The sequence below is a fragment of the Capra hircus genome, chromosome 8, assembly GCF_001704415.2.
Source record: "Capra hircus breed San Clemente chromosome 8, ASM170441v1, whole genome shotgun sequence".
Lineage (NCBI taxonomy): Eukaryota > Metazoa > Chordata > Mammalia > Artiodactyla > Bovidae > Capra > Capra hircus.
The window spans coordinates 96,950,865-96,965,715 of record NC_030815.1 but is presented as its reverse complement, the minus strand read 5'-3'; the positions used below and the strand labels follow the sequence as shown (position 1 = coordinate 96,965,715).

Below are 14,851 nucleotides of genomic sequence, written 5' to 3'. Positions count from 1 at the left end.
TGCCGGGCTGGCGTCACGGCCCGCCGGGCCCCGCCTGCGCCCCTCCCTCCTCCCCGCCCCCACGTGCGCTGAGTTTGTTTATTTAGCTGCCATGGCAACGTGCGGGGGGGCTGCTGGAGGGAGGGGAGAAGAAAGGGAGGGGCGGGGCCTGGCGGCGGGCCCCAGCGCGCAGCGGGTAGGAGGCGGGGGGAGGGCGGGAGCGGAGAAGTTATAAGTAAGGAGCGCGCGGCGGCCGCCGGCAGTTCCCCGGCCTCAGAGAGCGAGCGCGGCTGCGGGCGCGCGGGGAGCAGAGGCGGTGGCGGGCGGCGGCGGCACCGGGAGCCGCCAAGTGCCCCTCCCCGCCCCTCCGGCCCCCCACCCACCCACCCACCCGCCCGCGGCCAGCGCCCATGGCCGCGCGCGCCTCGCGCAGCCCCCCGGACTCCGCGCCTCGCGCCGCCGCCCAGTCCGCAGATCCGCGCCACCGCATCCAGTCTCACCTGGCGGCGCCGCCCGCCCGCCACCCCGGCCACAGCCCCAGCGCTCACGGCGATAGCCGCGGCGACCGCGACAGCGGTGGGGGACGCTGCTGAGTCGAAGAGAGCGCAGCCTGGCCACCGGACCTACTTAACTCGCCTTGCTGATTGTCTATTTTTACGAGTTTACAACTTTTCTAAGAACTTTCGTATACAAAGGAACTTTTTTTTTAAAAAGGCATCTCCCTTTTATATTTAATCCAAAGAAGAAGGATCTCGGGCAATTTGGGGTTTTGGGTTTTGGCTTCGTTTCTAAGTTTTTTTCCTCTTCGTTGGCTTTGGGGTTTGGGTACCCCTTCTGCTTCGGACTCCCGAGGACCTTTTGGGCCCCCACATTAATGAGGTAGGTGCGGCGCGGGGCGCAGGGAGGGGTGAGGGCGGATGGGACGCGCCAGAGCGGCGGTCGAGAGTGGCCCCTGACTTCTGCCTCTGCTCCCCACCCGGTCCGAAGGCAGCCACCTGGCGAGTCTGACATGGCTGTCAGCGACGCGCTGCTCCCGTCCTTCTCCACGTTCGCGTCCGGCCCGGCGGGAAGGGAGAAGACACTGCGTCCAGCAGGTGCCCCGAATAACGTGAGTGTCGGCCCGGGCCTTTGGGGCCTTCCGGTGGGCTTCTGTGGGTGGGATGGGGACGGGCGGAGCCCTGGGGTCACCGAGCACCACTAGACGACGGGCAGGAGTGGCCCCGCACGGGCTCCTCCGCAGGCTACCCGGGATGGCTTCAGCGCCCTTGGCTTAGCTGTACATGCGTGTGGTCCCGACGCGGTGGAGCCGCCGGGGGCGCACACCGGGTCCGCACACGTCCCGGAGCGCGCGAGCGGCAGGGCGGGCGCGCGGGCCACCGGGCGGGAGGTGTCTCTGTCCCCAGACACTGGCTGGGCCAGAGTGAGCTTGGCGCGTAGGCGTCCCCGTGGCGAGGGCGCACCAAGAGAACCTCGGTGTCCCAGTTCCGGGGACGGCGGGAGCGTCCCCGGGATCCGGCGGGGGAGGGACCCAGGCTGGCGAGCCTCGGCGCTCGCTCACACGCAGTCGGGTAGACGCAACCTAACATCCTCCATATATCCACGCACCGCCTTTCCCCAGACCCGGGTGTGGGCCATGATTGCAGCACTGGCACCCACAGACCCCGGGGCCTTTCCTGCCCATCCGGTCCCCGTGTCTAGGCGGGGTAGGCGCGGCGGGCCCACCACTAACATCGAGTGGCAGTTAGGGACAGCACTGCCTGTCTCTCACGCGTCCTGTCCCCACAGCGCTGGCGGGAGGAGCTCTCCCACATGAAGCGACTTCCCCCGGTGCTTCCCGGCCGCCCCTACGACCTGGCGGCGGCGACCGTGGCCACCGACCTGGAGAGTGGAGGAGTCGGCGCGGCTTGCGGCAGCAGCAACCCGGCTCTTCTGCCCCGGAGGGAGACGGAGGAGTTCAATGATCTCCTGGACCTGGACTTTATCCTCTCCAACTCGCTGTCCCATCAGGAGTCCGTGGCCGCCACGGTGTCCTCCTCGGCATCAGCCTCATCCTCGTCCTCCCCGTCGAGCAGCGGTCCAGCCAGTGCGCCCTCCACCTGCAGCTTCAGCTATCCAATCCGGGCCGGGGGCGACCCGGGCGTGGCGGCGCCGGGCGGCGCGGGCGGCGGCCTCCTGTATGGCCGGGAGTCTGCACCCCCTCCGACAGCTCCCTTCAACCTGGCGGACATCAACGATGTGAGCCCTTCCGGCGGCTTCGTGGCCGAGCTCCTGCGGCCCGAATTGGACCCAGTGTACATTCCGCCGCAGCAGCCGCAGCCGCCAGGTGGCGGGCTGATGGGCAAGTTCGTGTTGAAGGCGTCGCTGAGTGCCCCTGGCAGCGAGTACGGCAGCCCGTCGGTCATCAGTGTTAGCAAAGGCAGCCCAGACGGCAGCCACCCGGTGGTGGTGGCGCCCTACAGCGGCGGGCCGCCACGCATGTGCCCGAAGATCAAGCAGGAGGCTGTCTCCTCGTGCACCGTCGGTCGGCCCCTAGAGGCCCACTTGGGCACTGGACCTCCTCTCAGCAATGGCCACCGGCCGCCTGCGCACGACTTTCCCTTGGGGCGGCAGCTCCCCAGCAGGACTACCCCGACCCTGGGTGCCGAGGAACTGCTGAGCAGCCGGGACTGTCATCCTGCCCTGCCGCTCCCCCCGGGCTTCCATCCCCACCCCGGGCCCAACTACCCTCCCTTCCTGCCCGACCAGATGCAGCCGCAGGTCCCACCGCTGCATTACCAAGGTCAGTCCCGGGGATTCCTAGCTGGGGCTGGAGAGCCCTGCGTGTGCAGGCCGTCCGGGGCACACAGGATGACGCTGACCCCACCTTCTTCATCCCTAGAGCTCATGCCACCCGGTTCCTGCATGCCAGAGGAGCCCAAACCAAAGAGGGGAAGGCGGTCGTGGCCCCGGAAAAGGACGGCCACTCACACTTGTGATTATGCAGGCTGCGGCAAAACCTACACGAAGAGTTCTCATCTCAAGGCACACCTGCGCACCCACACAGGTAGGAGGACGGGAAGCCGTGGAGGTGGGGGGTGGGCACCTGGTGTCCAGCCTCAACACTCCTCAGGGCCTCCCTTGGGATGTGGGGTGCAGTCTATCTCCTCCATCTCCTGGATCACAGGAGAGAACAGCAAACTGGCGCCTACTATTTTGCCCAGGAGCCTTTTGCTGGGCGGATGGTATCAGTGCTTGAAAGTGCAGTTTTGTTAGGCCTTTGAAAGGCAGGGAGATTCCAGGCTGCAGGTGGGCCTCTTCTAGCTTGAGCAGAGCATTGCCCTTGTAATCAAGAAATTATGCCTTGCTGTGCAAAATCATGATAAGTTTTTTAAGCAGTTTTGTATTCTCCACTATTTTTATTGGTTGTTCCCTTTCCAGGGTTCACCCCTCCCCCTCTTTGGTCCTAACAATTAGGTTTTATTTAAATCTCAAGGACTTAAGGCTTAGGGAGATTCTGATTTAAGATTGTCACAACAGAGAATCTGTGTAAGTAGGCACAGAAGGTCACTAAAGTATAGCTTTCATAAATAATATTGGTACAGGAAAAGTAGTAATCTCCTGTCACTTTTTAGAACCAGTTGTAGTGGGATAGGATATTATTGCTTGGTTTGGGTTAGGAGAGACACCCTAACAGTCATAATTTCTAAATCCATTTCCTGCCCCATCTTTGCTCAAAAGAATGAAAACATTAGTCCTACAGAAGTATAGTTTTAAGTGGTTTTTGTGTTTTCTGTGATTATCTAATTTCCCTTTAAAAAGGCAAAAAAAAAACCCATAAAATTCCTGTTTATGATCTGAAATGTAATACAGCCTTGAGAAGGTATAAAGACATTTCCTGGATCCTTTCAGAATGGGGTACTTGAGTTGGTTTGATGTCTGGCCTCCAAGTTCTTAAAATTTCATCCTTCAGGAGTAGCTTCCAACAAGTTTATTTTTCTTTTCTAGGTGAGAAACCTTACCACTGTGACTGGGATGGCTGTGGGTGGAAGTTTGCCCGCTCAGATGAACTGACCAGGCACTATCGCAAACACACTGGGCACCGCCCCTTCCAGTGCCAGAAATGCGACCGGGCATTCTCGAGGTCGGACCACCTCGCCTTACATATGAAAAGGCACTTTTAAATCCCCAAACAGTGGATGTGACCCACACTGCCAGAAGAGAATTCAGTATTTTTTACCTTTCACACTGTCTTCCCGGTGAGGGGAGGAACCCAGCTGGAAAGCACTACAATCATGGTCAAGTTCCCAACAAGTCAACTTATGAATGGATAATCAGGAGACACAAGGAAACCAAAAGACAAACTCAAGGAAAAAAAAAAACAAACAGATGGGGTCTGTGACTGGATCTTCTATCATTCCAATTCTAAATCCAACTTGAATATATATATATTCCTGGACTTACAAAACGCCAAGGGGGTGACTGGAAGTTGTGGATATCAGGGTATAAATTAGATCTGAGAGTTGGGGGGAGGGAAGACCAGAACCCCTTGAGAAGTGTTTTAATGCAATATAAGCATAAAGATCACCTTGTATTCTGTTTGCCTTCTAAAAGCCATTATGACGATCTTAGAAGAGGAAGAAATTCAGGTACAGAAAATGGTGTTTAATAGCCTAAACGATGGTGCTTGGTAAGTCTTGGTTCTAAAGGTACCAAATGAGGCCAAAGTTCTCAAACTGCTGCATACTTTGACAAGGAAAATCTATTTTTGTCTTCCGATCTACATTTATGACCTAAGTCAGGTAAATACACCTGGTTTACTTTAATCTTTTTATGCAGACAGTCTGTTATGCACTGTGGTTTCAGATGTGCAATAATTTGTACAATGGTTTATTCCCAAGTATGCCTTAAGCAGAACAAATGTTTTTTTCTATATAGTTCCTTGCCTTAATAAATATGTAATATAAATTTAAGCAAACTTCTATTTTGTATATTTGTAAACTACAAAGTAAAAAAATGAACATTTTGTGGAGTTTGTATTTTGCATACTCAAGGTGAGAATTAAGTTTTAAATAAACCTATAATATTTTATCTGAGCATTGTTTTTGTTTTGCGTTGTTTTTCCCCGGGAAAAGCACATAACAGAAACTGCAGTTTAAACCCAGTGGGTAAGGCACAGGAAAGGCACCCCCAAAAAGCACCCCTTTTTATCTCAACAGATTAAAAGAAGACTTTTAAAAGACTACTTAGCTATACAATGAGTACTGTCTAATGTTGTGGGGTGAAAACTCTGAGGATTTATGATCATAGGATTAAACTTACCTAGTTCAGGTTTCTCTTTCAAATGTTCATTTAAAGATACAGGAAAGCAGTTTCCCTACCTGACTGAACTTCCAGGTAGAAACAGCTCAGTCATTCTTCAGCTTGCTCAGTTTAAAACTATGAGAGTAGTCATTAAACATCCATGTTTCATTTTCACATTTTAAAAGATCTTTATGGTTTGGTCTTTAAAATCAAATGAAAATGTGAAAGTCTCTCTTTCCCAGGCCTGGCCTTGCGCTCGGAACAATTTGTATAACAAAAGAACCTCCCCACAGCGGACAATATCAAGAACAGTTCCACAGTGCCCTCATGAGGATTAAAGGATTCACTTAGGTTTTGTGTGTAACAGATACATTACTTCTAGAGCACCACAAGAGGGTAAAACCAGAGTTTCTAGCAAATTTTTAAAACTTCATCAGTCCTCAGATAAGCCAGCCCCAACAAAAGAGGCAAAGATGACGCAGTCACAAAACCAAGGGTAATGTAAATTTGAGTACATTTTAAACCATGTTTTTGTAAGTTGGTAGCATATTTCTTGAATTATTAAAGCTTAAAACTTTTTTTACGGTGGATACCCAAGAATCTGAAGTTCGTTTGTGGCTGTCACAGAATGGAAAAATAGCATTTGTGACTCTTGTTGACATTATGTATTTGTAATGGTGATGTGGGTGACTAATTAACATTGTCAAGCGGACAGAAGCTGACTGGCATTTTCTTTAGACTGCTTATTACCTGTCCATTATAGCTGGTGTTCAGAGGTGTGTTGGCACTGTGGGTACATTTTATAAATGGAATGAAAAACAGAAGTTCGTAAGAGGCTCATGGTGGATCAACACAAAGTATTTTCCTTGGCTTTTTAAGAGTCCAGCATGGCTGGAAAACGTGGCATGTGTCTTAGCTTAAAAGAAAACAGGTGCATCAATAGGATGGAATTTTATGTGGCCAAGAACATATTCAAAGCATATTTAATGACATGGAAAAATGCTCATGGTATGTTAAGTGGAAAAAGCAGGATATAAGACTATAAACAGAATGATTCCAATTGTGTAAGTTCAAATGTGTGCATTGAAGGAGAAGAAACAAAATTAACAGTAAAGACCGGAAGGAAACATCAAGATACTAATACTGGTTTTCTTGGGTTAAATTTTTTAGTTTCCAGCTATTCCAAAATAAGTACCTATTTTAAATGGAGAAACTTTAAAAAAGGGTATAGGTGCAACTATTTAGGCTTTATTTTTAAAAGAGCAATTAAAGTTATTTAAACAGAAAGTCTACATTCTGTTACCCTTTTCTTTGTATTAAATTATGGCTCCTGCTCTTGGAAGCCACCTTTCTCTTATACGGAGGTTTCTGGCACGTCGTTTGTGCATGAAAAGTGTTTATCAAAAGCTTGTTTTACCATTTTCCTGCTTACTAAGTGCCTATCATCTCAGGTAGAAGAAACACCATAAAGTACCAAAACATATTAAAAAATATGTTTAAATTTTCTTATGTCAAAGGGAGGAAATATTACATTAACTTTTTCTAACCTGAAGAAGAAAGCTTCGGTATCTAAAGTGAGATTTTCTAAAAATGTAACAGAACAAAACTATTCAAGATGCACGAATAGCTAAACTATTTACTTTAGTACCTATCAGTTCTGGGCTCCTAGGTGTACTGTCATTACTGTATTACAGAGCCGTTTATACTGTATAATAAAGAGCACCCAATAATTGAGATGCCTGCTTATTACATTTTCCTCATGACATTTAATTTTATATGTCCTAGATTTTAACTTGTGTGTGTGCGCGCACACAGACACACACACACACAGGATTAACAATAGTGTTTCCTATACATCAACAGACTTTCAGTCTTCCCTTCCAACAAAATGCCTCTTCCAGCAAAATAATTCTTTGAATCTGAGAACCTGTTTGACTCCTACAATCTTGTTTGGGTTTGTTAAAACAGGAAACTTCACCATCTCAAGCAGGACAATCAGGGATTAATGCTTTCTTTTAAAAAAACTGTCCCCGGTTTTTAGAAATAAGCAATGTTGTTTCAGATTTGGAGAATCACAATTTTTACATATAAGGAAGTTGAAGTGAGACAGTCTTTCAGCCATGGAAGCAAGTCTGCAGGGAAAATATTAAAACAAGCAGTGGTGGGACCCATTGTACTTTGATCTATGGGAATATCTAAATTTAGTAGCCTATGTAGCCACCTGTTTTATTATATGTTCTGGCTTCTAAAGCTCCATTCAGCATAATGCCACACACTCAGAAGTGAATTTATAGTCGTTAGTCTCTTTCTCCCCACCTTCGCCTTTCTCTCTGTCTTGTGAAACACACAGACACATCCAGACCTACCCAAACCTTTTTTGTGTGTTTATCATTTTGCCCTTGTATTTATTATTATGTATTAACCTTTTATCTGTTTTATTTCGTCTTTGCTAAGCACATTTTACACACTATTGTATAGTGACATGTTTTTACACCACTAAGCTGAAACTATTTCTGCTTCCTAAAAGTTGTTTAGGAAACTCATTCACTATTCACATGCAGAGCACTCAGTAATATTTCATACAAAACTACCATGAATTCTCTACATATCGAATGCTGTGGAATATATCATGGAATGTTCTATATTCCGTGAAAATGTAAAAAATAGTACTGTTCCAATCAGAATGCTTTTGATTGCATTTGATTGTATAATATCTTTCTTTTTCCCCCCACATTAAGTGAAACTAAAATGCAGGTTGAGAACAGACACCCTTTGGAAAGCTTTAACTTAGACCAAAAAAAAAAATAAATTTTAAGCAAATTTCTCACCATCTCCTAAAAAACTAATAAATTCTTAAATCTTTCTGAAGTACTTAGGGGTTCAATGCCCTGGTCACAGTCAAAATGCAAAGGAAACCATCTGCCAAAATGTTAGCATAAACACATAAAATTTTTCGGGCTGCCCTCTCGGCCACCATAGGCAGCTGACTTAGTTTCGGGGAGGTAGGGCATGGTGTAGGAATATCAGTCAAGTTGCTTCTCTGGAAACACACACATCCGGAGCCCATCTTTCTAATTGTTTTCCCCGATGCCTGTGCTATAATATCACTTTTTTGAACTGTTTCAGTCTTCTCAACACCCTAAATGAGTCAGCATGTTGCAACTCGTCCTCCCAAATGTCATTCACCACTTGTTCTTAAAGGAAAAGGAGGAAATAAATAGAATTCTAATTTAGTAACAACGACAGGAAATAAATTCACACTTCTAGAATCCTTCTGACATTTGGGTATGCCGACTAGAACATTTCTCATTGATACAACACAATAATTATGTTCCAGAGTCTGAGGGCCATTTGCCATCCTTTTTTGTTTCTTTCCACGTGTATGTTACATGTTATCATCTAAACAGAAAAAGAAAGGAGAAACAGCTGTTTATGGAGTGACAGATCAATAGATGGGTGGATGAAGCTACAGGTAGAGATTCAACAATTATCTAAAATCAAATAGGGAAAATAGGCAAGGATGTCCAGTCCAAGGTATCTGAGGCCGAGAGGTTGAGTGGAGTTACAACACATGTCTCAGCTATAATATTTGCATCTGTACTCCTGGGTACTTGATCAACATATTACTGAATGGTGACCAGATTATCAAGGCACAAAGCAAATGCACTCGCGCTCCCTACCTGCATTGTTGTTGTTGTTTAGTCACTAAATCATGTCCAACTCTTTGCAGCCTCATGGACTGTTACCCGCTAGGTTCCTCTGTCCATGGGATTTCTCAGGCAAGAACACTGGAGTGGGTTGCCATTTCCCTCTCCAGGGGGATTGAACTTGCATCTCCTGCATTGGCAGGTGGATTCTTTACCGCTGGGCCACCAGGGAAGTCCTACTCTACCTGCATGACCTCTTAAAAAAGCTAAAATGGATAAGCCACTTTACGGGGAAATTGAAGGAACTCTAGATACACTTGCTGAAAGTCAACGAGAAGCGTGAGTTTGTGAAAACCATAAGCAGAGTCTCTTTGTCATGACGCATGGAAGGAATTTTTCAGTAAAGACAAGCATACCCCTTTTCTGATCCTGGTCACTTTTGCTGATGTATATATATATAGTCACCTCTTATTTCTGCACAACTGTCTGAGTTGTCTGAAGCATTTACATGCTCCATCACCTCAAATAATCCTCAGAACAAAAGGCAGGGGTGGGATTTCCCTCTCTCATCCCCATTTTATGGATGAAGAAACCAAGGTTTCCTTTACAGATGAGTGTTTTATTTTTGCTTCTCATTCTTGCTGACATGCTCAAAGCATTTCTTTTCTAATGCTTTTGTCCTCAATCTGCTGGGCTGTTAGGGCTACAGGCAAAATGGATACACCCCAATTCAGAAGGATTTACTAACATCCAGGTTCTTCCAGTAATCCTGTTGAGGAGTCAAAAGCCCCAGACTTTCTGTCTCCCAGTTAACATGAAACTGCCTTTGTCGAGGTAGACAAGATGTGGAAGTTTCCTGCAGAAGTTTCTGGAGCTGATCACTCTGCCACGAATATGATTTACACTTTTAGTGTGAGGTGGAAGAACAGCACCTGTGTCTGTCTCAGCACACAGCTTTCCCAGTCAAACAGATCTGGTCAAGCCCCTTCTCTACTCATTACCTTCCCAATGTCCTTAGGACCTAGTGGGTAAAGATTTAAACTGTGGCCCCCCTCTACTTGTCAAGCTTCATCTCCTTAAGTGTCCAATCACACTGTAAGTGTACCAGCCAGGCAAAACTACTCTGGACCACTCAGTGCACGATGCTTCAGCCTTTGAGCCTTTGCTGGCGGACGCTGGCCTCTGCTGCTTCTCAAAAGACCCATATTCCCCTGACAAGCACTCATATATCCTTCAAAGGTAATTTTTAAAAAGCCCTCTCACCCCTTCAGTCTAGATCTTTCTTTAAAATCATTTCCTTATAAGTCACAAAATTGTATACATACCACTAAATATAAAATAGATAACCAACAAGACCCTCTCTATATTACTTTTTATTTCTATCTTATAAAAACCTGTAACGGAAAAGAATCTAGAAAAAGAAAAAATACTATATATATCTTCGAGTCATGAGTCATTTGTTGTATATCTGAAACTAACACAGCATTGTAAATCATCTATATTTCAATAAAAACTTAAAACAAACAAAAAAAGATTTTCTGGGCTTGGCTCCCCCAGCAGATATGAGCTCCTGAAGGGTACTGGCAGCTTTCCTTATGTGCCCTTGAATACCTGTAGTTACTGGATTTCATTGAATACAACTAGTCATTTATTGATTATTTAGCCCCAAATACTGGCATTTCTTTTTAAAGGACTCCTCCTTGCTGGGTGTTTTTAAGTACTGATTCTGTAAAGAATGTTGTTCATGGCTGGATGGGAGAGGGGTGGTGTTGATGTGTATTAGGGGAGGCAGATGGGTTCAGGTGACCCACTGGAAGTAGCTAGGAAACTACTGGGCATGGCCTTCAGGAAGTCAGAATTTGGGAAAAGGAAGTACTTTTTTCTTCCCTTGGGATACCCATTGTGCCTCCTCTCAAGGGTGAAAATATAAGTGAACTGTGAACATTCTAGGATCCCGGATAGGCCAGCCTGCCCAAATAAGGGAGGATCACCTATTCTTCAGGTTTGCTGTTCTTCAAGTTTGAGACTCTCCTTGCTGCCTGGATGACAGTAATTTTCTTACTTCTGAACATGTCTAAACTGTTCTAGAAAACTGACTCTAGAAAACAGTGCATAGAATTGACAAATGTTCCTCCCTGCCTTTGAGGCATTGTTACTACCTCTCGGAGGAATGAATAACAGACTGTGAGCACTGAAAGCTATAAAACTACACAGGCGGTCTGAGCAGGAAAGGGTCTTCAAGACCCTTCAACTCAAGGAGAGAACTGAGGCCAGGATAAAAGACTGGAACTTGCCCAAGTGTCTCCCACATCAAGTGTCTCACTTAAAAAGCCACGAGCTGACGGCTCCAGCCTGAGAACCCAAGGGGACATTAGAGGAGGAGGCAGATTTTTTTTTTTTTTTTTACAATATATACATCATTTTTTAAAAAGGAAAGTCTAAATTCAATGTGATATTGTGCTCTGATGTCCCAAAATTGTTTCATTATTCTCTGTTGTGGTTCTATAGTATTTCGTTACCAGCTAAGATGGGGACTATTCACTTATCACCGTGCTCCTCACTGGAGAACATAGGAACCATTTCCTAAAAGTATAAAAATATAATTCTGACTTGTTCTGCTTTCTGTTTCCATGCAACTTCATTCAAACATATATAATCTGTTCAACACCTACCTTACCAGCAACGGTGCAAAAAGTGATGGAACCGAAATTGAATTAGTACATATAAATGTGCATGTCTACAGATATTTTTTCCTAATGCAATTGCTGTATTCACATTGTAACCCAGTAAAAATTTTTACCTTCTTTGGAAAAGTGATTGGATAGTTAGTTCTCTGAGAGACTTAACTACGTTGACTACAACCACATGAGCCATTTTTTCCCTACAATTTTCTTGATTGCTTATTATTTTAGATACCTCCAACTTGTTTATCAAGCACATGTTAAAGCATGTTGAAACGCGTTATTCAGGTTCAGCATGAAGGATTTGGCATTATTCAACAAAATATCATAAACTTCTGTTGAAGTGAATGATTCCAGCAAAATGGAGCTTCATCTGCAAATCCAGGTCCCTTAGGTTTCTAAAGTTTGGAGACTGTATATCTAGACCAGGGGAACAACCTGATTTTGCTCTAAGCACAATTAATTTTATGATTATGCAGCATAACTGACTTCATAGGCTCTCTTGGTACCTGGTGCCAAAGCTTGTAGAAACAGGGGAGGCTTTGCCTAAGGGATTCTTTGCATTAAAGACTTTGTTAGGCAAAGCCAGCCTGGCATGGGAGTCTGATTTGCAATTTGTGTCTTTGTAAAAGGATTAGAAGATCCCTATTGTTTAATGTTTGGATCTCAATTTGCATTTAGAAGCACATGACCTCTTCTAGGTTTAGAGTTTTTTATTTTCATTTTCTTGTTCTGATACACAATCAATACTGCCTGTGAAAAAACTGATAATACGGCACAGCCAAATGTTTGCACTGATTAAGTCAGATCAGTTTTCTCTATGAATGGTGGAGTCTACTCAGGCTCCAGCAATACTGAGCCAGTGATCTATTTAGCAACTGACAAATAACTCATAGGAATAGGTACACACAATTTCATTTATTATTTCCTTAATTAGAATGTGTGGCACTTTGGGCTTTTTAAAGAAATCTTTCTAAAGCACTACAGAGGGCTGATGAGACAGTAAATCTACAAAAAGAACAGAAAGGGAAAAAAAAAAAAAGCCTCTGACCACCTTAGAACCTATTTGAACACTTCCGTCCAGTGTCCTCCTTTATAAAGAAAGGTTTGAGAAAAATTATTGTAGGTTTGCGATAACAAAATTCTCAGCTGTACGTGATATTTAACTACCTGTCCTTTGGTAAACAATTTTTAACTAACATTTGCTTTGACAATGTTCCCAGATTGGCCACACAGAACTTGGAACAGAAATTGCGTGATGAGGAACAATTTCTTAGATGCTAAGCTTAGGACACATGGTTTATTTGTTTGTTTGTTTTCTTTTTAACTCTTTGGTTTCTCCATCCTTGGTCTTTGCCATTAACCACAAAAACACATTTCTTGCATGTTTGGAGGAAGGTCCTGGGAACCTGGAGTTGCTGGTTGAGTGAGCAGGAAGTTGATAGAAAGCATTCACGTTCACGGAGTACCCATGGTATGCCAAGGACTTGGCTCGATGTTTACTGTTTTATGATTATGCCCATTTTGTGGTAGAGAAGACGAAGGCCCAGAGGAGGCGAGTGACTCACCCAAGGTCACACAGCTGTGATGGGAAGTTAGATCTACCTGATTCCTAAGCTCAGGCTTTTTCTGCCACATCACACCACCTCCCAGGTAAACTCAAGCTAACTTCATTTGGAGGTTTTTCTGTTCCTCACCTCCGTGGAATGTGTGTTTTTAAAACTAAACAGGGGTTAATTTGGTGTACAGGAAGCTATAAGGACAGGACTAACCTAATCTACTCTTCTTTCTAATAGACACAAGTAATCTTATCTGTCATTCCATTAAAAATACACCACATTCTTCTGTGCTCCAGTTTGGATAATGACTCAAGAAAAGGCAGTCTGTTTCTGCATCGAGGCACCCCCACAGCTTCTATAAAATCATCAAAAGTAAGTAAGCCATGCTTTTTTCCTGGGTATTTCATTCACTGATTCCAAAAGTACTTGACACATGTCTTCAATCTGTTAGAATAAAGACTAGCATTTGACAGTTAGGCCAGTTGGAGGCTAGCCTAAGAGAGTATCTTGTGCGGAAGATCATACACTCCGTGCCCCCACCCCCCCCCAATGGAGAATGCCCAACAGGAAGTCAGCCAAAAGGAGTGGCACACTGGAGGGTTGTACTTTGAGCCCATATTTCTCAGCCACGTCCCATGGGAAACACTCTCACCGCCATCTTCCAAAATGCTCTGCTAACATTCTCCTAATGCTCCCAATATCTGAAGATAATCCCTTTTCCCCTAACCGGGATCTCAACCTAAAATAGATCTGGGTCTGTGCCTCAGGGCATGGACAGATGACTCATAGAGCCATTTCTGATCTCGGAAGCAGGGGAGGCTCTGCGGAGCAGGGAGCACAGTCTGGGACTAGTTAATATGCAAGGAACACATGGCCGTCAGAGCCAGGAGGAGTTCCAAGAAACGTGTCACCTGAAGAAGCAGAGTCCCCACCTAGAAGCTGAGGCCCCCAAGTTTCCACATTTAACGCTGCTGTAGAATCTCATTCCTGTCTAGGACTGTTTAGACCCTCATCCTCAGTCTACATCAGGCCATAGACTGACTTGCTCAGGAAAACCCAGAGGTCCCTGAACCTTAAGTGTAGGTGGTAAATGGACAGATTTTTAATGTGAGAGTATGATTCAGCATTAGCGGAAGCAGAAAGAAAAAGAGTCCCTCCTAAAAAAATGTACTGATGGAACTTCCCTGGAGGTCAAGTGGTTAATATCGTGCTTCCACTGAAGGAGGTGCAGGTTCCACCCCTGACTGGGGGACTAAGATTTCACATGCCGTAAGATTTCACATGCAGCACAGTCTAAATAAATAAATAAACAAATATATATTTCAAAATTTTTAAAAATTCTTAAAAATGTAAAACGTGCTGATTTGACACGTTTCCTACATTTGAGTTTGGTTTTATTTTTCTCCTTTAGCTCATTCTTATTATCTGAACTAGGTTTGCATCCAGATCTTTCTGTCCAACAGCACAGTGTAGGTTAAGTAAGTCCTAGGGCAGCTTAGGCTTCCCAGGTGGTACAGGGGTAAAGAAAATGCCTGCCAGTACAGGAGATGCTATAGTAGGGAAGAGCCTCTGGAGGAGGAAATCCCAGCTCACTCCAGTATTCTTGCTTGGGAAATCTCATGGACAGAGAAGGCTGGCAGGCTACAGTCCATGAGGTCGCAAAAGAATCAGTCACAACTTAGTGACTAAACAACACAAAACCATT

The 14,851-nt window shown here is 45.4% G+C and overlaps 1 protein-coding gene across 3 annotated transcripts; it reads left to right on the top strand.

Moving 5' to 3' along the window:
- Positions 287-5,046, top strand: KLF4 (Kruppel like factor 4). 3 transcript variants are annotated; one of them, XM_018052560.1, is made up of 5 exons: positions 287-858; positions 967-1,087; positions 1,765-2,758; positions 2,858-3,022; positions 3,964-5,046. In XM_018052560.1, exons 1-5 carry the CDS (start codon positions 854-856, stop codon positions 4,137-4,139), a joined length of 1,461 nt encoding a protein of 486 aa, XP_017908049.1. In that variant the 5' UTR covers positions 287-853; the 3' UTR covers positions 4,140-5,046. The 3 variants fall into 3 exon arrangements, with proteins under 3 accessions (XP_017908049.1, XP_017908047.1, XP_017908048.1); XM_018052558.1 differs by having other exon boundaries at positions 1,765-3,022; XM_018052559.1 differs by having other exon boundaries at positions 391-858; positions 971-1,087; positions 1,765-3,022.